At 42.7% G+C, this 26,536-nt stretch overlaps 1 protein-coding gene across 1 annotated transcript in view; it reads right to left on the reverse strand.

Moving 5' to 3' along the window:
• The window catches only part of MAGI2 (membrane associated guanylate kinase, WW and PDZ domain containing 2), a 902,006-nt gene that overhangs the window by 59,417 nt on the left and 816,053 nt on the right, over positions 1-26,536 (reverse strand). The window contains exons 16-19 of the mRNA XM_058657499.1: positions 19,197-19,382; positions 17,213-17,387; positions 11,692-11,911; positions 10,351-10,494 (exon numbers count right to left, since the gene is read on the reverse strand). Of these exons, the coding sequence (XP_058513482.1) occupies positions 10,351-10,494; positions 11,692-11,911; positions 17,213-17,387; positions 19,197-19,382 (725 nt within the window). The remainder of the gene's footprint in view (positions 1-10,350; positions 10,495-11,691; positions 11,912-17,212; positions 17,388-19,196; positions 19,383-26,536) is intronic.

Below are 26,536 nucleotides of genomic sequence, written 5' to 3' on the forward strand. Positions count from 1 at the left end.
GCTAGTTCAAAGTTGGGTGTCCAATAGAAGGAGGGAGAGGCAGGGAGCCCTCCCTTTGCTGGCACAATGAACCATGCATAATCCGCAATGGAATCTCACCCCAAGCTCCCCAGCGTGCTCTCTGTAATGGATGCAATGCTGTCCTTCACCCTGTAAGTAACTCCTTGAACACAGCCTTTGTAAGTCAGATTCAGACAATGGGTTTGATATTTCCTAGAAACTTTACTTGGGGACATGGGGCAGGTCCCCAAATACTCTGAGAATAATCTTCCTTGTGGGAAAGGACAGTTGCAGAGACATGGCTGGAGGGTGTTGCAAAGGCAGGACAAGGTACAGGGAAGCGCGGTACACTGTGCCCAGTGGGCGGAGTCTAGGCACCAAAGATAATACATGGATGAGCCTTGCCCGGCAGGGCTTGGGAAACCTTTTACCTGGGACTATGCTGCTGCTTGAATTTCTCAGTCAGGCTACTTTATTTCTCTCTTAAGCACCTGCTAACTGTGCCTTTTCAGATTATCCTGTGCATTGACCCAGCTACTATGCTCTTTTGGGTACCTTTCTTCCATAGGCTTTTACACACCTGTCACAGCTTCCCATCATATTTTGTATCACTTGTGCTTTTACAAATTTTATTTAAAAATAAATTTTATCTAAGCAGCTGAATGAGAGGAGACAAGGAGACTACATCCATCGATTTTGCTCATTCTTCAAACGCCCGAGTCTTCCAGGTGGGTGGCAGAAACCCAACTACTTGAGTCGTCACTGCTGCCTTCGCAGGGTCTGCATTGGCAGGAAGCTGGAATTAGTAGCTGGAGGTAGGAATTGAACCCAGCACTCCGCTGTGGGGTACAGGTGTCTTACCCGTTAGGTCAAATGTTGACTTCTATTCTGTGCTTTTCAATTCTTCACCTTATTCTCGACCTGATTTACCTTTATTTTCATTCTTCCTCTGGCGCTCACTTTGGTGAAAGGGAGTTAGTTCATTGATGAGGAACACAAGTTCTGAAATGTCAGAGTTTAGATTTAAGGCATTTTTAAAGACACCATAAGGTTTTATGTGCGCTGCATTCCTGACAATGCAAAATCTGTAATAATTAAGTGCATCCCCTAACGGGTGTTGCTTATAAAAACAGCTGTGACTTGGACTGAATTCGCCACATCTTTTCATACATTCTGTTATCCACAGGACCTCATGCCCTGGTTCATCAGGTGTGTTTGTGACTATGTACTAAGCATTACTAGCTAATTTCTAGTTCTGCAAACAGTGTTCCGTATGTTGTGGGAGTCTGTTCACATGGTCTTTTAGCAATTAATTAAAATATTTTTTCCTATGTATTTGAGAGAGATAGATAGATAGAGAGAGAGAGAAAAGATCCACATTTTTTGGTTCATCTTGCAAATGTTTAAACAGCTAGATATGGGTCTGGCTAAAGCCAGAAACTGAATATGGTCTCCCACAAGGTGACAAGCACTTGAGCCATTACGTCAACTGCTTCCAAGGAAGCTGCAATTGGGAGCAGAGCTGAAATCTGAATCACAAAATACCCGTAATAGCAACAGAGTTGTACTGAGCATCCACCATGGGGTGCAGTGGGGAGCCCAGAGCAATGCAGCTCCAGGGGAGACAGTAATTACGGCTGACATGCACTGTGGAGGAAAAGAGCCTCTTCAAGGCCAGTCAACCACAGGTGAATGTAACCTTCCTGGGAGTGTGGAGAAGGAGGCCATCTCCGAGGAGAGTCGGCTTCAGTTGGGATGTGAAGGGTGAGGAGTTATCCAGGTGAAGAGGAGAGAGGGATGAACCATTTCGGAAGTGGGAGTAACACATACGAACACTCTGTTGAGGGTCAGAGACAGAGGCTGCCTGTTGGGATTATTGAGAGCAGTCATCTGTCATTCAAGGAATTACTATGGAGGACTCAATTGGTCATGCTGGCTAGGAAATAGTTTCTTTCTGGTGCCGTTACCCAGAGGAGGCCTGGTATTGGTTAAGATGAAACAATAGCCATGCGGTAGGCACACTGGCTTAGCCACCTGTGTCCCAAATCACAGTGGCCAGATTCCGTACCCTCCTGTGGGTACTAATTCCAACTTCTTGCCAATGCAAACCTTAAGAGCAAACACCGGTTAAAGTATCTGGGTCTTTGTTACATGCACACCAGAGTCCTAAATCGAATTCCAAGACTGGCCGTTGCAGGCATTTGAGGAGTGAACCAGTGCATCGCATCCTTCTGTCTTTCTGCCATCTGAAAGGATATTTTAAAAACTTAGCTGTGAGTTCTTGACAAAGCAATGCGTCCAAGGTCATGGCAAACAGCCACTGGGTTGATGAGGCAGTATTTGAATGTTAGTTCCTTAGGCTCTTGCTCTTTTTACTGCTACATATCTATTTCTTTAGATATTTCTTTTTCTTTATTTGTTTGAAAGGAGAAATAGAGGAGAGAGAGAAATAGAGAAGAGAGAGAGAGAGAGGGAGAGAGAGAGAGAGAGAGAGAGAGAGAGAGAGAGAGAGAGAGAGAGAGAAAGCCCCCATCTTTCTCATCATCTGGTTCACTTTCACTTCCCTAATGCCTGCAATGTTTAGGGCTGAGCTGGGCCAGCGCTGAGAGCTAATAAATAAATCCAGATGTCTCACTCGGGTGGCAGAAATGTAACAACTTGGATCATCACCCCAGCCTTGCGAGAAGAGTCTTCAGGTGGAGATGGAACCTCTGGTAGGTCTAAATGACTGTTTTTGTCCCACCGTCTCCCTCTGGCACATTTTCTTGGTGTGACTCTTGTTACCAAAGGGTTTCATTTCTCTTTAGTTTCTTTGGGCCCAAGGGCGTGCTATGCCGAGACCTCTGTGTCATGCCCTTCCACACCCATGGTGGGACGTGAGCAAAATGTGAAGATGGCATCTCCCCACATTCAGGTTCTTCCTCCAGCTGGACAGGCCTGCACATACATGGTCCAGAAAGCAACCTGAACCCAGTGGAAGTCAAGGCAGGATTCCACTAAGACACCTCACTGATGTGCATGCTGAGAAAACTCTGGCTAGACTTTTGACTTTGCTGTATGTAAAAATTTAATGCTGCTGGGCTTGGCACCCCCTGGCATCTTACTTTGGCATCCTGTATACCGTGGCTAAATATTATGGTTGTTTGCTCTAGGGAGCAACATACTGACTGAGCACTACACGGCTTCATTTCAAGTGTTCAGAGGATAATTCTCTTCCCCACCCCTCAATGCCTCACAAATAAATGAAGCTTGAAACATTAGAAATAAAACAAGAGTGCTGTGTTAACCACATGTATTCAGTTGCATACAGAAAGTAAGCAAATTTAAAAAAAAAACCTTCAAAGGAAACAACAGAAATCTCATTGCTTATAGAAAAATGACTATTAGGCTGACAGTTCAGAGATAACTACAGATAAATTATGCAACTTTTCTAATTTTACATGCTCTGCCTGACCAATATAAAAATCAATTATATATTTATTTTCAGTCAATTTGAAATAAGGTTAAAATAGTATATCCAAAAGAACAAAACTGGAGGACTTCCAAGCTAACGATAAAGTCACAGTGATAAAGACAGGCAGGTACCGATGAAATGATAGACAATCAGGTCAATGGAATAGAATTCAGAGCTCAGAAACAGACCAACATAAGTACTGTCATCTAATATTTGACAAAGGAACAAATGCAGTACAGTGAAGAACATACAATTCTTCCCATAAATGGTGGTGAAGCAACTGAGCATCTACATGCAGAAAACACAAAAGAGGCAAACTTACACTTTCCTCAAAAATCCACTCAAAAATACAGACCAAAATGTAAAATACAAAGCTGTGAAACTCCTACAAGGCAAAATAGAATATCTAGATAATTTTTTCACTAGCCATGACTTGTTACTATGATGTCAAAGGGCAGAGTTCACGCAAAAAAAAAACCTGATAAATTGGATTCCATCAACATTAAAAATCTGTCCTGCAAAATACACAGCCTAGAAAATAAAAACAAACTGCACACTGGGAGAAAAAGTTTTGCAATGTGCATATCCTTCAAGGAACAATTACTTCAAAAAAACTCTTAACTCTTGACACGAAGGAACTCAGCCATTTTCACAGAATCTCACTGAAAAAAAAAATGTAGCTGATAAAGATGGACGTCCAAAGATGCTCTGCATCACATCAAGGAAATGCAAGCTGAAACAACGAGCTGATACCACCACACACCCACGGAAATGGGCAAAATACACGGTCCCGAGGACACCAGATGGTACCGAAGATGCATTACCACAGGAACTTCCATCAACATTGATTGTTGCTGGGAATGCAAAAATGCCACAGTCACCTTGAAAGATAAACTTGTAAAACTGAAGATTCTCAGACTATACCACCCAGTAATTGCATTTCACGTAGATACTTGCAGCAGTTTCGTTTAGAATTCCCGAATCTTGGAAGTAATCAAGATGTCCTTTGGTGGGTGAATGGATAAATACACTGTAGTGTATGTAAATAATGGAAAAATATTTGCCGAAAAGCAAATGCTATTTCTTTTCTTTTTTTTTTTTTTTTAAAGATTTTATTGTTTATTGGAAAGCCAGGTATACAGAGAGGAGGAGAGACAGAGAGGAAGATCTTCCGTCCGATGTTTCACTCCCCAAGTGAGCCACAACGGGCCGGTACGCGCTGATCTGAAGCCGGGACCTGGAACCTCTTCCAGGTCTCCCACGCGGGTGCAGGGTCCCAATGCATTGGGCCGTCCTCGACTGCTTTCCCAGGCCACAAGCAGGGAGCTGGATGGGAAGTGGAGCTGCCGGGATTAGAACCGGCGCCCATATGGGATCCCGGGGCTTTCAAGGCGAGGACTTTAGCCGCTAGGCCACGCCGCCGGGCCCGCTATTTCTTTTTTTAATCACAAAGGAATATTAAGGTACCTTTTAAAAATCTACAATGGACTATTTAAGCCCTAAGAAGAATTGAGTTTTCAGGCTACAAGAGGACACAGAGGAATGCTAAATGTGTGTGGCTAAGTGAAAGAAGCTCATCTGTAGTGGTTATGTACTGGAGATTCCAACCACTGTATGACAAAACGACATAGATAACAGAAAGATCAGTGGATTCCAGGGCTTAAGGGGAGAGAGGCACGCAAGGTAGATCACAGGGTTTTAGATGCTGGAAATACCCTATAGCATGGCACTGTAACAGGAGATTCACACTATTCTACAAGTGTGCAAACTCACTAGAGTACAACAGCAAGAGTGAACTGAAGACGTTAGGTGGCAATGACAGATCAAGGGAGGTTCATCAACTGTGTGTACAAATATGCCATTCTGAGCAGTGCTGGTGCCAGCAGAGGCTGTGCACGGATGGACCAGGAGTACAAACACAGAGTCTGCACCTTCTTAATTTGCTGTGAATCTAAAACTGCTCTTGAAAACTGGAGGCAAAAAGACTGCAATAAAAACAAAACATCCAAAGTTCCTGAGAGTTAATCTTACAAAATATTGCCAGGTCTGTTATCCCCCCACCCCCCAAAAAATCCTGTAAAAATGTTATTTAAACACTTTTATGAAAAAAATGAGAGAGCGGATGACATCATGTTTTATAGATAGACTCAATATCATAAAGATGAAATCTTTCCCATATTTATATATAGATTCCAAGCAATTCCAATAAAAACTCTGAGAAAAATTTTTGAGAAACTTGACAGGCAGATTCCAAAATTTCTATTTCAGGGCCTAGGACCGATAGCATGCAAAACTTTCAGAATTGAGATGTGTGCCTAGGGAGGATGGAGCTGTTTTCCCATCGGATTTCAACACTCAGTAGAGAGCCGATGAGTATGGCACTGAGGCAGGGGTGAGCAGGTAAACCAGTAGATCCGTAAAAAGATCCAGGAATAGACCATCACACTTTTAGGGATTGTATTAATCACAGGGTTGTCATTGCATATTGGGAGGAAATGAAATAATATTCATCACAGGATGCTGTGACATGTGGTTATCCATATGGAAAAACTGAAATTGGATTTAAACCTTGTAGCATACAGAGAAATCAATTCTGGGTCACTAAAGGCTTAAAAAAAGTAAAAGTAGAAAATTGATTAAGAGGAGATGTTTAAAACTGTATGGAGAGATTTTTTTTCTAGATCACGTGCAGAAAGTAGAAATTATAGGAGAAGTCAATTATAGTAAAGTGAAGACCTTTATATCAAGCAATACCACAAATGAGGTACAACCACAACACATAAAATGGGGCCTCATGTGGGATCACCTTGATTGACAAAAAACAATAAACAAGAACATACAAGAACTCCCCAAATCAATATAGAATGAAGAAACATTTATCAGAAAATGGGGAGAAGATACTTAATAGAATTTTAAAAATTTAGAATGGAAGAATGAACACCCAAAAAACTTAAGACAACTTGAACATCTTTTGTAATCAAGAAATGCAAATTTAAACCTAAGTGATATGTCATTTTTTACCTACTAGAATGAGAATTTGAAGGGAAATGCAGTGAAAAGGAAAGCATCTGTAGTTTTATGCACCAACTTGGACGAAGTTCATGAGCATAAAGTTTAAGAAAAGCAAGCCACAAGAGGAACAGTATGATTCATTTGTGTAAAGTTCATAAAGTTTCCAAAGCTAAATGATACAGTTGTGAGAGACATATATCTTTTAAATTTTGAAATCCATGCATAGTTTGTTCATAAATCCATACATGGGGTGTTCAAAAAAGCTTTTTTGGAACACTCTTTAATGCCAGTGGTAGAATCAATTAACAAAGAGAAGTGTGACTGCTTGTCTCAATGGTTGTGAAAAACTTGGTGATAGTTTTTGGTTTTGATCTTACTCATTTATTGTTATTTGAGAGGTAGAGAAAGACAGTGAGAGAGAGAACTAATGAGAGCACGTGAAAGAATTCAACCTAGGTCTTCCAATTGGGTGGACAGGGACTCAACAACTCCAGTCTGCCAGGAAACTGGAATTGGGAGCAGAGCAGAACTCAAACCCTGGCCGTCCAATGGGGGACACAGTTGTCTTAACTGTTAGTCCAAATGTCCACCCCAGTTCGTTTCTGGTGATAGCCATGAATGTCTGGTTCACGTATTTTCCTCTGGAGTTTTAGCAAGAAGTCCACAGCCACCTTATTAGATATGTAAAAATCGCTGTACAGCACACACACACCTGTAATGTTGGGTACAACTTACAATAAAACTTGAAATGGCTCCAAACCAAACAAATTGTGAACTTTTCAAGTTGGAAATCTAGATACTATCCATTTTACGCATTGGTTTAAAATGATCAAACTGTTAAATCACACAACAAATCATCAATACTTATCCCTTGATGAGGTAAACACATCTGTGTATTAAAAATTATTGTCCACTATTGAAAAGCACTAATGGAAAAAAAGATTAGCTTTAAATGACTGAATTTGATAATAAATGGGAAAATAGGATCTGGATTGATTGTGGGCTAGGATTAGAACGACTGCTGATTTGCAGGTAGAAAAATATTACCTAGTTCTGAGAGAAGATCATATGAACACCTTACTATTTACATCATGAAGTAGTCCCTTCCGGCCTTGAGACAAGCTCTCCACTGGTACCACAAGAACCACAAGGTGTGAGAAAACTGTGAGCATCTGACTTTCAAACAGAATCCATCTCCACCCAAGAAGAAAGAAACTCTTCCATCTCTCCCTGCCAAATTCCTAGCCTTACTTTATCACAGATAGAATCAACCAGTCTGATTCATGGAATTTCTGTGTTTCCCATGTCAATTATCTTTGAGAATTTTGTGCTATGAATATACACACACATACGTGTATATACACACACACGTGTGTATGTGTGCGTATAGTTAAAGGGAAACTAGTAAATTAACCCATGTTCTCTAAGACTAGCTGTAATAATTCCTCTTGGCTAGCTTATATGCATAAAGAATACATTGCTTTACAAAGCAGCATGAAAATTGACGAAATAGCACCTGTTTTCATAATCTTTGGCCAGAAGTGAAAATACTGCTTTGTGAAGCGCAGGTAGAGGACTTATTTTATCACCTGCCAGAGGGAAAAAAAATCATCTTTCAAGAGACTGAGGTCCTGCCTCCGAACCCTAAATCTCTGTTTACCTGAATGTAAGGACCTCAGATAAAGTACTGAGGCAGGACAGACATCTCAGATGAGGAGTAGACAAAGCCTGAACCACACATGTCCGAGGTGTGTTTTACCTGCGTCATAACAGCTTCCTCCACCTCCCTGTTCTCCAATTTCAGTTTGCACTGCCTTTTTTTTGGAGGTCTTTTTTATCCCCTGCAGATTTAAAGCCTAATTTTATTTATTTTCAAGGCTGAGAGCCAAAGGAGGAGAGACAGACAGATAAGTGGACAGAGATGATCCATCTACAGTCCACTCAAAAACCTGCAGCAGCTGTGACTGGGACAGATTGAAATCAGGAGGCAGAAACTCAGTTTTGGTATCTCAGGGCCCCAGCTACCTGTGGAATCACCTGCTACCTCCCAGTGTAATCATTAGTAGGGAACTGGGGGTTGGAAGCAGACCCGGACTTGAACCCAGGTACTCGCATACAGAATGCAGACCACCTAAGTGGAGTCTTAACTGCAGTGCCGGTCATGCACTTCACTTCTTAAAACCCTTCATGACCTCACTCCTAGGGTTTTCATTCAGTTGGTTTGTGTAGAACCTAGGTGATGCTGATGCCAGTAGCCATACTAAGAATCTGCCATGGCTTGAATCCTGTGAGAAGCAGTGATCTCACCGAAAGATGTTTCTCTAGACTTCTTAGCTTGGAAGTGTTGCATACCTGCACTCTCCTGACTCATTCAAACCACTTGGTAAAATACGTGGTCCTTGTTTGAGACCCACAGGAGCTATCCCCTTGGCAAGGAGGGGTCCCTTCTTGTCTCCTAGGGTTCTGGTCATTTCATTTAGGGTCATTGTACTGTATTGATTACCTCAGTACTGCAAAGATTAATTTCGTTTTATTTAATCTCTTGTGGACTCTGGCTTTGCAACATGTTTATCCAGTTTACCAGGAAGTTATGGAGCCAAGAAGCCACTTGCAGGCTTATCCTAAAACCATATCCCGGTAGTGTAAGAAGAGGCTGCTGTTGGTCCACAGAAGGCTCAATTGCTCTTGGGAGTCAGCCTTCCCTGGTTGGGGAACGCACTGCAACTTGAATACCTTTCCCTTGTCAGAAAGTCATGGGTGGAGGAGGGAAAACTTCAGATACAAGTTTCATTCTTTCTGTTTTTTGTGTGGTGGATGATTCCTTGATTTGGGAATGAGTTGCACAGAAGTGGCAGGCTTGGCGGCAGAAATGAGTCAACCACCAGGAACTTGTGGTTACCGGAGGTCAGCACAGCAATCGGAGGTTCTAGAATCCTGAGTGGTTTTTTTTTGTAATAACTTCAAGAGCTAGTAATTATTGTGTTCTTACTAGTTGCCGTTTTAAAAAGCAAGGCAGAGAGAGTTAGACACACTACATCAAGCTTTGTTTTGTTCCTTCAGAAGAATTGGTTACCCAGTAATCATGTACCTCAATGTAACGATGATATTGACCATCTCAACGTCAACACTCCAGCTGGAAAAGCCCTGGGGTGGACATTTTAGCTCGTAGTTCAGAGCCTACCTAAGGATGCTCAATTCAGTGTTGAGCTCTGACTCCTGACTCCAGCTTTCTACTAACAGACCATGGGAGGCACTGGTAGTGGTTTAAGTAACTGGGAGACCTGAATTGAATTCTTGGTTCCGGGTTTTGGGATGACCCAGACCCAGCTGTTGGGAGCATTTTAAGGAGTAAACCAACAGATATGTGATCTGTCTATTGGCTCTTCTTTCTGCTTCTTAAAATAAGTCTTAATGCCTACAGTTATTAAGGACAACCTGCATTGGAGGAGTCTTTTCACCTGATTCTGTATCTATTCAATGTTGAGGTCCAAAGTATAAGCAAATATTCTCAAAGAAACACAGAGGCTCTTGACTAACAAATATAGGATCAAATGCATTAAGTGAAAAACATTCAAAAGCTTCCTTGTCAATGAAAATGCAGTTCAAGCCATAGAAAAATCATTAAACCATCTCTCCATTAAAAAAAATTATTTCTTTGTGTTAAGTTGCTTTTTAGAAAAATAACATCATAGTGAAGTTTATCAATTAGATATCTATAACCAGAAAAAGAATATTATTAAATGGTGTTTGGCCAAACCTTTGGACTGTTGGGTCAGGAAATGGAAAGAAGGCCAGCCTGTACCAGGTTGTGTGCCCTGGTTCAGTACTCTTCTAACCCCAAAATAGGGGTTTCATTTGCAATTCTATAAAGAGATTGTTCTTACCCTCATCCTTCCATTCCTTATTGCTGGCCCATCTTCTGCCAATCTTAGCACATACAAATCCATCTTGTATTCCCTTCCTCCACGGATACTGAATCCAAATCCTTTGGCTCCTTTCTCCATGTCCACAGTGAAGTAGTCAAAATCCTTTTAGGGGTAAGGGAGGTGGGAGAAAATGAAAGAAACAATGGTTGAGTGTTGGAGCTGCGCCTGTGTTCTATCACTGTGTTCTCTCTCATAGTTCATGGGATCCAAATGACATGATGCTGTGATACAATCTGATTTTACACGTGATCCAGAGCCAAGTCCAAATTCCAAAGGTTTGAACAGATCATAACACCGTTTCCTCGGTCATCAAACTATTGTGTCACTTGGTTCATTCGGTATTCACATTAATTATCTCAGGTAGGACTGACATAACTGTGAATAAGTGTATCATTTGTGTCTCTGTGTGTGTGCAATGTACATATTTGTGTAAATTAAAAGGTTTATTTATTAGAAGTGACTGGATCTCCTAGTTGCACAGACCACTGACTAGCCAGTTAGAGTGCACTAAATCCATTTCTCTATTACCTAAAGTGCAAACCTGTCCAAGATTAGCTGATCTTCGTTGTTTGGAAATCTTTAGGGATAAAGGCCACATGCTGTCATCTCAGCAAGTTGAAATGACAATGTATAGCTTGGCAACTAGGTAATGGAGAGCAGAAACTCACAAGACACCCAGCTCTGGTCTGGAGAGCTTTTGAACAAATGTTGGCTCCCCATCCAGGCCTGCTAGAAGTCCCTCGGCTTGGAAAACTGAAGCTTAGGGAAGTTAAGAAAGCCATCGTAACATGCATCAAACATCAAGAAATATTTAGAACCCCACCATTCATGGAGCAGCTAGGAACCTAGTGGCTGTTGCAGTTGTCCAGTCTGGATGGTGAAGCCTCACACAGCCTTCTCCTTTGCACAGGGCCTTGGACCTTTACCACCATCTGGGGGGTAAGTTCTAAGTAATCACAGACCTAAGATACCTCCACTGTTGGCACCTGTGAAGTTTTCTCCATTAGTAGCACTCTCTGACGTTCCAGATACAAACTTCTGAGCTTTGAAAAGGAGTGTACTGGGAATTAGCTAGGGATTATTTCAACCCACCATTGATGCAGTGCTGGTACCATTTCACTCAGAAATCCATTGAATTATCCCACATCTTCTCAGCATGTGGCCGTTACCCTGACAAGAGCTGAACTAGGGATAAAGCTTCGACCTTTGTCCCAGAAAGATTTCTTTTTCCTCATGCCTCTTCTACCCTTCTCTTGTATTTCATCCCTTGGGGCTGGCTGTGATGGCCAGGGGAGGTACCTGGGGCTGCCTGTAGTCGGACAGTGGGTATTGCCTTGTGTCTGGGGAATGCTGCCTGTAATCCAGTAAGGGAGGCTGCCTGTAGTCCAAGGGTGGAGGCTGTTGGTAGTCCCCTCCTGGGGGTTGCCTGTAGTCCAGGGGAGGCTGTCTGTAGTCTGTGAATGGAGGCTGTCGGATGTCCGGTTTCACATCTTGCCTTGCTTTGACTTCTGACCTGTAACTACACAGAGGAAGCGGGGGTTAGCTGGGGTACCACAGCATTCCGAGGGGACCAGAACCATCGCATGGCCTCCAGGCGTGCTCCAGCCACAGCAGCTGTACAAGCCTGCTCCTCTGGGTGGTCCCATTTCAGCCAGACTGGGAGAAGGTTCAACAAATGATCAGCATTATTTCTAAATCTCCCACGAAAGCCAGACTGAATATTTTTCACTGCGTTCCTCAGAAAATCAAGATAGAAAGGAAGGTTCAGCTAGAACTTTGTGGGAAAAAAAGACTTACAGATATTCCTTTTTGACTTAAGCAATTAAAAACTGCACAGTCACAGCAAACCCGGGAGTTAAAAACCTAAGTGTAAACTGCAAATTCCCAGATATTAATTTATCTTAGCATAATCCAGATCTTTCAAGCTCTCTCTCTCTCTCACACCTCCCTACACACACAAACACTCCCTCTCCCTTCCTCTGCCCTTGGCAGACCATTCATATATTCATGAAAACATGATTCTGTGACCTACTTTAAGCACATATAATTAGAAGTTATTTTAACCTGCTCAGTTGAATCTTTAAAAATATTTTTTTCAGAGGTAGGAGGAGTGCCAGGAAATTGCAAGGACCAGCTACAAATTAAGTAATAAGCCGTTGGCTCATTGACTACGATCAGCAACGTATCACAGCGTTTTCAACACCGCATCGTACCTCTCAGCGTTAGTGTGAGATAGCACTGCAAAAGGGAAGGCAAGGATGTTTCTGGCCAGTGTTGGTCTCTTATTTCTAGAGATTAATGATGCATACAACATAGAGATCAAAAATATGAATGTAATGTTCTTTTGTGAAGCAAATTTCTCAGAGTTGGCTGAGTTCTTAGTCCAAAAGGGAAACTAAAATATCCATCTCCACTATGATGGGCTCCCAAGAAGGAAAATTGAAAAAAAATCCTCACCCCTCTTTAGAAGGCCCTGAATTCTAGAGTTCTTTGCCTAGGGTCATGATAAAAGAAAATGGGATGAGCAGGAATAGAAGTAAGTTAAAAATTTATTTTTGTCATATCCATTCATTTCAATAATTCCAGAGAATATGAGGAATTGAGAAAGTATTTAGCTCACAATTGGTAGGAAAACAGGTTAAATCAGTAGGATTTTTACTGCTTTGACCAGAGGGTTTCTCTTCTGTGTGTTGATGAGTATGCAATATTGTCTTTTAAAAAACCCACTCACCTGAACAATTGCCATTAGTGTAATCTAATATTTGATGAAACCCACTGAAAGTGTGTGGTGACAGATGAGTTTGTCTGGGCCTTCTTGAAAGAGGGTTAGTAATGAGGTTATTTTAATCAACATTTGATTAGGTCCCATTTGTGAACTAACCCAGCAACAGCCAATGTGCCTTTTGTGACTTGCATAATTCAGTTGTCCACACCTACTGCGAGTGAGCATGCTGAGAGTTATTTAAACTATGCTTTGACTATGGTGCTTAACTATGCAAATATATGCAATAACCAAAAGAAACCCGACTCTGTGACATTTATTGGAGTGTGTTGATTCTTCTCTAGAAATATGTTCTTAGGTTGTACAGATGTTACACCAGTTTAAGGATAGTCCCTTTATGTTTGTGAGCTGTATGGTATCAGCATGAGATACCCACTGTGTGCTCCATATCCAATCATAGGTGTCAGGAGGGATTGCAAGAAAGAGGGAGACATGTAAACTCTCCTGAAGGTTACACAAGTGATTGGTAACAGGAACAGTTGAAAATCAGGGCTGCCATCAACCAGGACATTGGCATTCCAACATCACTCCGTACCAGTGTCATGTGTTAGGATCTTAAATTGAGCTGCACGCTTAAGAATTCTCCAATAAAGAAAATGTGTTTAATATTTTATGAGTGGTGCTCACTTCTGAGTAAGTGTTAACACTGACCAGGTAAAATGTATATGGCTTAAACGGAAGTGTGAGACGCTTCCTTAAGAAACTCAGTTAAAAAATGAGGTTTTTGAAAGCCCCTGGGCTTACGAAGGAAGGTCATCCCTGTAACTCTATAGCTCTTACTTCCATTATTACACAGGTTTACAGAAGGAATCCTGATGGCTGTATATTCTATCACGGTATGATAAAGTTCCAGAGGGAAGAAAAACTGCTGGGGATGTGAACGCTCAGTTTTTACTGCCAGTCTTGAGTATGCAAAGTACAAAGTGAAAGAAATCACTTTCCAATATTCTTCCACTGACTTTGTTATTTTAGATAGCAGTCAGGTATCAGTTGTCCTTGCTGGGGAAGGTAAACTATTTAGACTTAGCTTGAGGAAACTTCCTGCAGTGGTTCTTGTTTGTTTTCGACAAATGCTTTTCCTTGTATAGTGGAAAAGATCGGCTGTGGTTGGTCCCCAGGGGTTCCTGTGTTGGAGGCTGGATTCCCAGTATGATGGGGTTAAGAGATGGTGGAATCTTTACTAGGTGAGGTCTACTAGACACCTGCTAGTGTAAGGTGTTGAGGTTACTGGGAATGTGAACCTTGGTAGTCATTAATGGAGCTCTCATGGGTTCCTTTGCGGATGAGAGGTTACGAGAAGGGCAAGCCTCGTGCCTACAGCTCTCCAACATGTTTTGCTCTTCCACCTGCATTGTCTCCATTGTGATACCACACATTGTGAAACCCTACTGAGAACCAATGGGGCTGCTCAAGCTAGGATTTTCCAGCTTCCAAAACCGTGAGCTAAATAAACCTCAAGTACTGTCTCGCAGCAACAGAAAAAGTACTAATACAGATTGCACCTAACTTGTGCTCAGGTGAAAACGCCTTTAGACTTTTTTGAGCACACATGACAAGGATGTTGAAGGAGAGAGAGATGGGGAGAAGTGTGCAGGGTATCATAGAAGCCAATCTAAGCATAAGTAAGACAGGACAATGTGTTGCTTATTCTAACGATCTGAAAAGAAATTTGTAAACAGATTGTCTTGTATTTCATCCTGTCCCAACAAGGGAACTAACTCAGTATGACATGTAGGTGGGCATTCCTTGCACAAATGAAGTGATAGGAACTTCCTACTGTGCACTTGGAGATTCAGCTGTCTTGAAGACATCTTTAGCTCCATCTCAAAAGGCAGAGTTTTCCCTGGATGCCTTGACTGTCTTTAAATACAGCTAGGAAAAAGGTTCTGTTATTTGCACAATAATTGAATTTCTGCATTCATTTGCAAATGAGTCACTACTAATAATCAAAATGTTAAGCTAGAAAACCTGAATGCTAATTAAGCACCCTTGGAGTGGGCACTTCCAGGCTGTTAATAGCACTGAAGCTAAACAGCTAAGAACTCTGGGTAAATATGTTGGAAATATATTTTAAAAATATTTGATCAAGTCAGTATATCAATATACAGGATAAGGAAGTACCTTATCCTGTAGCCAGCAAAATAACAACAGCCCAAGTGACCAATTGCTTCTGTGATAAGGATAAAGAATCCCTATAGTGAGTGAGCAGCAGATGGGATCCAACAGTGGTCTCTCTCAACTGTTGCCTCCCTCTAGGGACTAGCACACTCCAGTGATGAAATTACCCACCCAAGGTTAGAAGCATGTGTCATGTGAGGGGACTGTGGTTGTTGCAAGATTAGCCTACAATGCCAATGTGCAGAAGCAGAGTCTGAAGTTGGCTCTGCAACCACTTGCGCACTCAAGTGGTTAATGTGCATCATGGGGCTCGCCAGTTCCAACTTGAAATAACACCAAAAAAGCCAGCACATCTAGAGTTATCACTGAGGCACCCAGGACTTTCTTTGCTTCAAGATGGTCCAATTTTCACCTCTGCAACCTGTGCTTTGTGGGATATTTCTCTTCCCTGGTATGGATGAAAAGACACAAACAGATGAAGACAGCCAGACATTTACTTTTCAATGAGAGCACACAGGGAAATCGGAGGTGAATGGGGATTTACAGAAAGACCACCTGTGGCACAGGGAAAAATATTTGCTTTGCAGTAGTGACAGCAATGAACCCAGAAAGTCCTGACAGTTCACACAGAGGCTGACTGCTTCTTCGGCACCTTGGAAGGCAGAAAATGTTAGAGTCGCAGGAAGGATGAGGGTTTTGTATTCAATGATTTGTTCCCATGAATTCTACTTTCCTCTTGCTGAGAGGGGGATGGCAACATGGGAACTTGTTTTCATCTTTTGTATTTAATGGCTCAACCCAGCTGAGGCTACCCATCATCCATCCATCCATTCACTAATCGCAGCAAGAAACCAGGAAGCGCTGTTTTCATGTGACAGTCCCTTGCCTGCAGTGGTCAGGGCATCTCCTGTGTATGCCCGTGATGGCTATTTGTAGCTTCACACATGCAACAACGAACTTGGCTAGATTACGGATAGAAAGACCTAAGGTCATTGCCTCACCTGACAACAAAAATGGAGACATTTACGAATGCCTACACATCCACTCACAACTCCTATTCCTCCTGTTCCACTCACTCCTCTGCAGCCCCCTCCTCACTGCTCACTGTGCATCACTCTGGCCACCTCCTGCCTGCTCCCTACAGGGTGGGACTGGAAGATTTTCTTGAGAAGCAAATTTAGTGATATCAGACCTCAGCTTAAAACCCTACAGAGAGAGCTGGTGTTGTCACATAGTGGGTTAAGCCACAGCTCGCAGAACTTGCATTTCATATAGGTGTTGATTCAACCACCGGCTGCTTTATTTCCCATCCATCTTCCCACTACTGCACCTGGGGAAGCAGTGGAAGAAGACATAGGACCCCGGCTCCCTGCTAACCGACATGAGAGACAGAAAAAGCTCCTGGCTCCTGGCTTTGGCCTGGCTCACCGCAGCCATTTGGGGAGTGAAACAGTGAGAGGGAAGATCGCTCTTGTATCCCTCTCCCTCCCTCTCTGTAACTCTGTCTTCCAAAGAAATAAAATCTTTAGAAAAACAATAACCCTACAGAAACTGTTATTGCACTTGAGACAAAGACCACCATCTTCAACACAGCCCTTTAGCGGTTGGTCCTGCCACTATCACTGGCTTCATTGCAAGCTTGGACTCCCCCCTCTCCTCTTCGTCTTCTCCCTGGACTCTTTCTAGTTTGCTACTGAGCTCGCAAACCCTTGCTCATGTGCAATGGCTTGTCATTTCTCCAGGGAAGACTCTCTAACCATGAAGGGCAGATAACTCAAGCTCAGGCAACAGTGCCTAGGACCATTATACTTTACCAAGTCCTACCCTTCCCTGCTGGTGTCCTGTTCTGTCCTCCTATGTTCCCTCTACCCACCTCCCTGCCCTCCTAGAATGAATGAGAAAAGCCACAGGAAACTTTACCTGTTTTCGTGTCCTTGTAGCTGTAGTGGCTGAGGGGGAGCTGGTTGGGCGACAGGGCTGTTGGGAATGGCTGGGCTTGGCTGGGCCAGAGGGCTCTGCTGGGCCACGGGACTGTGCTGCTGGGCCGAGGGGCTCTGTTTCTCGGAGCTTGGTGCTGAGGCTGGGCTGTTGAGCTCTGTGACAGGGAACCAAAGTGGCATATGCAGTCACTAGGCTTGACATTTGACAAGAGGTGACTTGCCCCCTTAGTATGAGCAAGGCTATAGTTAGTTCTGTTTAGGTAGCAGGTGAAACGTATCAAGTTTTAGTGCCACTGCTAGAACAAGCATTCTTTCATTAATTGTAACTTGTTGAACAAGGTTGTGAACGAATCTCCTGTCATTGGGGTAGAAGAAAAGATCACCCAAGAACACACGAGAAATAAAGCAGAAAACAAAACAAAAGAAAAAAAAAACCCTGAAATGTATGTGTGTGTTCTACTCCTCTCACACTGTTCGCAGAATGAACATGTCTAGCTGTTCCTTTTCGATTGAAATGAGAATTCTTAAGTCTTTCAAAGCGTGAAGTAATCCCCAAAATAGGAAATGCCTCTGACAGTCCCTCGTCTGTCCCTTGTCAGTCTTAATGTCAAATAGCCAGCCCTATGTACCGCACAGCCATCCAGAAAAACATAGAAATGACCGCTTCATTCAGGAAGATTCACAAAGGTTTTTCCCTTAGGAAAATCACTTCTTGGTTTCCCCACCCGATCCCTGACAACACTAATGTTTTCAACAGAAAGAATCTCTGTGTTGGAATAATGGCCAAAGAAACCCATTTCAGACTGGCAAGGCTGAGGAGCACTTCCAGTCTGATTTGTAGTGAGAGATCCTGCCTACACTTAATCTTCACGGAATATTTTATACACATTGTTGTCCACAGATAACAGGTTCAAAAGCCCATGGTCACTTTCATTGTGGGGAGACTTTAAGATTGATTCGCATTCCCTTAGAGGCCACTCTTACCCCTTCTTTTCTCATAGACCAAAGACACACACACAAATGTTTTTATGTCAGTGACTCTTAACCTTGGCACCACTGACTTTTTGGGTCAGGGGAATGGTCTTGTGCAGTAAAGGATGTTTAGCAGAATCCTTGGGCCAGTAGCATGTCCACCCCAATCGTGACAAGCAAAGATGTCTCGAAGACATCACCAGATGTCGCCCTGAGAGGACATCACTATCCCAGGTAGGAACCAGTATTTTCCATTGCAAGCTAGATCGCGGGAGTTCTGTGGGATCAGCATGCCAGACAGTCCTCAGAGGGAGTCAGGGGCTGGTTACCAGTGGAGCGCACCCACCAGTTCCTATGTGGACCACCATGATCCTCTCACCGGCGAGTTTCAGGATTGAATTGGTCCAGGATTATTACCAGCAGGTGCAAGTGAGTAACGGACCCAACTGTGTCCTGGCTCTGGTGTGGCAAAGTTGAAACTCATAACTTCACGGTGCCCTGAGGGTCTGGTGGTGAGTTGTGACGCTCAGTAGTCATCAAGCCTCAGCAGGTTGTCCTTGCATAGAGAAACTCAATCATCAAGGTGGGACCTGGGAATTCTTAGCAGGTGCAGCACGTTCTAAATGAACTTGCTTTATACTACGAAACCTCAAGCTTTGCAAACTCAATCTGATTTTGAAGGCTTCGCCAGAGACTATTATCACAAGTCAGTTTTTATCTCCCTCTTTCCCCTTCCTATCTCAGATCTGTAACTTCATCTTCTCTGTTGAATGAATTGTGGTTTACTGAGATCCTAAAAACAGTCCCCAGGAGATTTCAGTGTCTGGGGGCTGGCGCGGGACAGGCTGCAGGTGCCACGCAATGTGATTTCTGAATGAAACCGAACGTGAGTGAGCAGGATGCGGGTTGCAACTGCGCGTGCGCTTTGGCCACCACCCTGCCGGAGCCAGGCGGACCCCACGACCCAGCGAGCTAGCCCCTCAGGCACTCACCCTCCTGAGGAATGATGCGAAGGGTGACACTAAGACCTGCGTCCTTGATGAGCTTCACGATGTCAGCGTGAGGCATGCTGATGATAGACTGGCCGTTCACGGCTAAGATCCGGTCTCCCACTTTGAGTTTTGCACAGCGATCTGCAGGACTCCCATCAATGATGCGGCCTATTTTATGGGGCACAGCTAAAAAAACCCCAACAGAAATAGGGATCAGGGACATCACTAATACATGTTCTTTCAGTCCCAGCCCCAGAGGAAACACAGAAAAGTCAGAATTTCTCCCTTTAAGTCCACTGGTTTGCTTTATGAAACCACACTCATTTTGCTAACAATGCTTCTGCATATACTCCTAGAGTTTCTAATGGAAAAGTCCTTTGCAGTGATAAGCTAACACTGAACACGTAGGCAAGAAACTCTCAAACTTTGGGATACGACATAAGATTAAAAATACAGCTATGTTGCTCTTCTGCCAGGCCACCTGAATCAAGAAGCCCAGGTAAGATGTGAGGCTTGTGGGATGCCAGATCTACATGTGTTTGAGAACCACACCTAGACCTTTGTGCCCAAACTGCCCTTCCTGGGGGGAGAGACAGTTCATAGTTGCAGAGAGATATGACAATGCCCAGAGCTTAATTGCTACCCTTGTCTATTTCACTGAGAGGAGATAATAGGGAAGGAGTGTTAATATGAGCAGTAACTATGTAAGTGAGGAACTTATGACCAACTTCCTGTAAGCCACTCAGCTTTGGTTGAAAGGTTGTTCCATTTTCACAAATTCACCTGTGCTTTGTCATTGGCTCTGTTTCTCATGCTGAGATCTTGCTGCTGCCTGTTACTTAACGCAGTAGCTGGAGTCAAGACTAGGGCGCAGCCAGGAATTTGGAACTCTGTCCAGGTCTCCCATAGTGGAAATGAAGACCCAAGCACTTGAGCCATCAACTTCTGCTTCCCAGGGGGTGAAATAGCAGGGAGTCTGATGGGAAATGGAGGCAGGAAGAAGAGCTCCGTGAAGGTGGTTCAATCCCCTGTGACACACACCTGCTCCTCTTTTTTATTGTTTATTTACATTTTGGGACTATAGCTCTTCCCAGCAGATTAACTTCTATGCTGTGGAAGTGGTTGAGTACCAAGAACACCTTATCTGGGGTCAGACACCAGTAGAACACAGTGCTCCTGCAAATTCAATGAGTTTCAGTCTAGAAACCTGTTCCTTTCTGCCTTCAACATTGCCAGCCTAGGCTAGGAGGACGCCTGCCTGTTGTTCTCGCAATGGATCAATGACTAACTTAATCTACAGAAAGAGGCAGACACAATTCACCATTTATCATGCTCCAAGGATGTCTAGCCTTGAACTTTCAATTTGTGCATGCATTACAGCGCAAGGCAGAACATTACCTAATAATCATGATAAGGAAGGACAATTAGTGAGTTAATGATGCACTACCTGTTCATTCTTCTGTTGTGAAAAGTTATATGGTAACATATGAAAAGAATGGCTGAGCCTGTGCCCCCTGAAGTAAAACTTATCATGTTTGAAACTCCAACACATTTATATTTACTGTAAACACTGGTGTTTTTAATGAAGAACAATTTACCTAGAAAATATTGCCAATTATTTTAGCATGTTAGGACAATGTATTTTCAAATATAAACATAATAACTCATTCATTTGCTGATTTTAAAGAATGATTTTTGGTATTGCGAGGTGTTTGGTCTTCAACCATAATTAGGGTGAACTTCTGTTCATATTTTCTCCCCTTTAATATATAGCTGTGTCTTGGAGACATAACTTGTCTCTCACAGCCATCATATGTGTAGTGTTGTCTTCCCTGTGATCTTTAAGGAGCCATAGGGCATTGCTGCAAGTGACTTTAAGAACTCAATAAATTATCATACATTAGGTGATTTACCAGTATCTGGCATGCAAGAATCGATTTGTACGAATTAGCAGTCATTCTATCGCTAATACCTTGAAAATTGGAAATGTTGCTGATATTAGTACACCCGAACTTGTGTGTAGCTACCCATCTGGTTTCTTACCACATGGGATAAGCCTGCCATAGTGCCAAAACTGAAGTGCTGACTATAGGATCACATGGCTCAACATCCCCTAAGAATCCCTCAGCTATGAATCAGAGATGTGTTTGGAAAAATTAGACACTTGATGAAGGTAAAAGTCTGCTTTTTTTTTTCTAGTTCCACAAGAAAAGATATTGCAAGATTTTGTAGGAAAATACCAATTATATATATAATATATAAATATCTTTATAATATATATCAATCTATAGTAAGTATAGTTATATATTTACTATATATATACATACATATATATGTGCGCACACACACACACATATATATATCCTGTATATATATATACACACACACAGCTTAGAGGTTAAGGAGACCTGTTCCATATTAGAGTAGCTGGGGTGTGTTTTTGGCTCAGGCTCTTGACCCCAGTTTCCAGGGAGATTGAAGGAATTAGTGCCCACCTACATACACATGAGACCTAGATTAATTTCCCAGCTTTGGACTCTGGTCTGACCCAGCTCTGGACATGGCTGGCACTTCAGAGAGGGAACCAGCTAATAGGAGCATTCTCTCTTTCTATCTGACTTTCCAATATATAAATAAGTCAATAAAACACAGAATCCTTAATAAACGGTGTGAAATATTGGTTATCTTTCTCAGTCTGCAGGTGGGAAAGTAGACACATGCAACGATTAGTCACACGAAGCCAAACACAGCGTAAAATCTGGGTCTCTCTGGTCTGTAGCCTGTGGTCCTTAGCCACTGTGCCATCTCTCTCTTGACCTCACGGTCTCTGATAAGCTACTGCTGGCTTTGTGGGTTCCTGGCATGTCACTGTGCAAATTGCCATGAGTTCCCAAGTCGGGAGTTATCAGCAGTTCACAAGCTGTCTTGATCTGGGAGAGGTGGAAGTTAGGACGTTGGCTTAAAGTAGGCATTTTGCTGCCTTTTGACAGGCAAGGAGTGAGGAAAAAACCAGAGGGGCAACCGCATGGCACTTTAGATCCCGTTTCATTGGGACTTTATCTTGCAACGTCAAGCTTTTGCTTGAAGTCATTCTGAATTTTAGAGGCACTGATACATGAAATGAATTCTAAAACTACATTTCAAAACACAGGCATGTGGTTGTTGGGGCTGCTGTTGTGACACAGCCAGGCAGGTAAGCTGCTGCCTGAGATGCTGGAATCTCTTGTCAATACCAGTTCCTATGGGCTGTTCCACTTCTGATCCAGTTCCCCGCTAATGTGCCCAGAAAGGCAGTGGAAGATGCAGCAAGTACTTTGTCTTCTGCCACTTGCCTGGTAGACTTGAGTGGAGTTTCAGGCTCCTGGCTTTAATGAGAGCCACTCCCGGCCTTTGTAGACATTTGGGGAGTGAACTAGTGGATGGAACATCTCTCTTTCTCTCGCTTCACTTTCTTCCCCTGTCCTGTAATTCTACCTTTCAAATAAGTAAATAAATAAATAACCCCCACCAAATCTTATAAAAGAACAAAGAAACACCCCCAGAGACACATACATAGTATTGGATGGTTTGCTAGTTTTACTTATCTAAGCCTCTCCTATTCTCCATAACTGTGGTTCAGTTCAATTTGTTGGATGCAAGTCCTCAAATTTTTCAAAGCACAGATCTCTCTCTCTTGCACACACACACACACACACACACACACATTTTGCTAGTTCAACAATAAAAGTTAGCAGCTATTATTTGCTCATTCCCAGTCACTGTGCTAGACACTTGCCATACTTTCCTGCTGCAACAGTATGAAATAGCTGTAAACGCATAACATGGAGGGTTTTTTTAAAAATTATTATTTAGAAGACAACTATCCAAGGTAGGACTCAAGTTGTTGCCTGTGGCTTTAAGCTTTGGGATCCCTGCCTTCTTTTTGCATACCTGGGAGACTGAAAGCCATCTGCAGTATGGGAAATGAGGGAGTGACAAATGGGACAGCTTACCAAAGCCTGTTGTTGGAGATTCCCAGGAACCTGGCAGCGTAAGCAGGATGACTTTGATAACTTTAGCATTTCAAGGGCATTTTTTAACATCATGACAATCGTTACAATAAAAACTAAGCGGGCCAAAAACCTCAGTCAAAGAATAAACACTGAAACAAATGTGACAGCACCCACATGGATTGACTGAGCAGTTCACATCCCCTAGGAGTGAACGTACAATGTGAAATCATGTGTCCAGTAATTGGAAGTGCCTGATAGGGATTCATTGCAGACACTATCCATCGGCGTTCTACTGTAATGAAAAGCGGTACTACAAACTCTTGGCAGCTGAAGGCTTTTCCTTGCCAGCATTTCGCCCTACACCTGTAAGTCCGTTGAACGCTGATGTACAGCTCATCTTTGACAAGGGCTGCGCTCGGAGAGGAATCTCTTAAAAACAAGACGCAGTTCCATTTTCTCAGGGTCCAGGCCCTGGGGAGTTGGTGACCCAAGTGCTTTCTATGCAATGGTAATGGAATGACACAGCAAGGGAGAGGTCTCAACCTTGGTTTCTATTATTGGAATGGATGGGACTCATTAATTCCCGGAGAATTGATGAGTAAGGTAACTGCTGGAGCACAGTCCGTTTTGACAGCAGGCCTGCCACATGTCACCTGTCAGGCAGTAGCATAAATCGAGTCTTTGGATCAGTCTTCTTGACACTGTGTGGGTAAGGAGACACAGATTTCTGGGAGAGGTTGCAATACGTCATTTGGCTTTGGACATGCTGGCATTTGAGAGGAGGACTAGCTTAGAAATGCCCTTTTAATTGAAAGTCACATAAACTAGAGAAAAAGAAACCCATCTCTTGTAGTTCTTTATTCCTTTCTGGATAAAATAGCAGTTACACTTACATTGCTGACTCAAAAAAAAAAAAAACCTGCCTATGGTTGGTTGGAGTGTGTTTTGGCACCATTCAGCAAGCCACACCATACTTGTTTTACTGGGGATAATCAGAGATAACCAACTAGAGACTGGGCTTGTTCTCTGCCTAGAGGTCTGGGACCCCTGGGTGTTTAGCTACATGAAGGAAGGATTTCTCTTGTGCCCTCTGAGTGGTCCAGTCAAGGTCCCTCAGCCACTGCTGAAATCGGCTGATCCAGCCAATGAACTCTTGAGTAACACAGCCAGGAGGGTTACCAGAGTTTTTAAATTTGCTTTGTTGATTCTTCTTGAGACTTTTTTTTAAAGATGCACTTCTCCCTTCAGTTCTGAGGGAAAAGGCCATTTGAACCCTCTCCCCTCTTATTCCCTGCACTCTATATTCTCTAGGTATGCATGTGTATTTCATTTCAGAAAAAGAAAAATCTGTAATTCATGCTTATATTAAAGTATCTCCTTGTTAAGAGATCCCACAGAGTGACGTTATAGATGAAGGAAACCCTCAGGCAAGGAAAGTAGATTTTGTCTCAACCATGTCAGACTTAGAAGAGAGATGTTTCTGAAATGAGCATGACAAAAACAAATACTTCAAAGGCAATCCATAGCACACACTCTCATTAGCTCACAGTCCCATTAATTTGCAAAGGTTAGACAACATGCCATTAGCTTAAAGAGGCAAGGCAAGTTTGGATTTAAAGTCTATGACCTGATAGCAAAAGAAATGGATTTAAAAAAAAAATTTGGATGGTTCCAATTGTTTTTCTCTCAATGATGCATAAAAGTCACTTCTTGTATATTTTGCAAATTGGGAGAATGGAGGATGACATTTGCCAATCCCTTGCTGTATAACACCTTCTGTATAACAGGTCCAATGGGGAAGACAGTGGTGGTTGTGGTTTTTAAGGAACTTATAGTCTTGCTGAGGAGACCAGGAATAAGCATATAAAATATGTATTTTAAAGATTTACATAGTTATTAATAGGCAGAGTGGGAGTGGAGAGAAAAAGAGAGATCAATTTTCATCTGCTGATTAAATCCCCAAATGGTTGCAACAGTCAGAGCTGAAGCAGACAGAGCCCAGGAGCCAAGAACATCTGGATGTTCGACATGGGTGACAGGGGCTCAACTATTTGGGTTATTTTGTGTTGCTTTCCAATGCACATTAGCTGGAAACTGGGTCAGAAGTTAGAATAACCTGGACAGGAACTAGCATGAATTCGACATGTTAGTGTCAGCTTAACCCAGGGACAGGTACAGGAGTACGGTGGGTGAAGTGGCCTCTTTAGGATGCCAGTTTGAGTTCCAGCTACTTTGCTTCCAATCGATCTCCCTGGTACCTATTGCTGGGAAGCAGCTGAGGTTGTCTCAAGTGCTTGGGTCACTGCCAATTACATGGGAGAACTGGACAAAATTCTGGGTTCCCGGCTGAGACCTAACTTTCGTGGGCATTTGGGGGAGGAGATAAGTCAGCCAAAGGAAGATCTATCTCTATCTGTTTCAGTGAATCATTTAATCTTTTAAAATATTTTAAAAACACAAATAGAAAATACACAGCCAAAGGAATCTAGCACAAGGACAGAGAAGAGAAATGAGCTGCTGATTCAGACTGTGGACTCAAAGAGTGGCAAAGAGGAAGGAGGAGGTTATTCTGGGAATCTAGGGACATAAATATCCACAGATAAGTGATAGTTACTTTGGGGGGAAAAAAACCTACAGTGACCAGGAGGTCTGTTGGTCAAATCCAGGGAGAAAGAAGCAAGGAGAGATGCTTGTATGCTGGGGTGCTGTGTGCCACCAGAAGTCAAGGATACGACGCAGGCAGCCCAGCTCCAACAATCACAGACTGAACACAAACAGTGTGGGAAGATGTGATCACAATGGAAGCTTACTTTATTGCAAAAATGACTTGAAATCCGTGTCTGTTTCCATGAACCTTTTGAACACTCCTTGCCTAGGAGCAATGGAAGAGTAGGTGTCCTCCTGCATTCCCACTTCTTCGAGGAAGACGTGGAGAGGACTCCTCATCTGTTCAGAAAACTGAACCTCAGATTGACGTTGCTGGTTCTCATTCTCCTTCCCCAAAGTTCTAACTTAGAATGTTCTAAGTGAGTGACAGATCCAATCAGTCAGAAGTCCCTTGGTGGAGTGTGACACAGGGTCCTTCGAAAGTTTGTCTCAGTCACCCAGGGGTGAAGATGTTGGAAGGAATATCTATATATCTATATGGCTATATCTATGTAACATGCAAATATATTTAAAAAGTGGTAAGATTCAGGAAAAGCAAAGCAAACCGCATGACATGGTTTTCCTCTAGAAGTTGGTGAAATTTAGCTTTCCAAAAATGAAAACATCTTCCCTGAAACTCATAGCCAACTGATTTGCAAACTCTAAAATGGAACAGCTGGTATTTTAAGGCCTGTATATTTG

This window comes from Ochotona princeps, chromosome 32 (assembly GCF_030435755.1).
Source record: "Ochotona princeps isolate mOchPri1 chromosome 32, mOchPri1.hap1, whole genome shotgun sequence".
Taxonomy (NCBI): Eukaryota; Metazoa; Chordata; class Mammalia; order Lagomorpha; family Ochotonidae; genus Ochotona; species Ochotona princeps.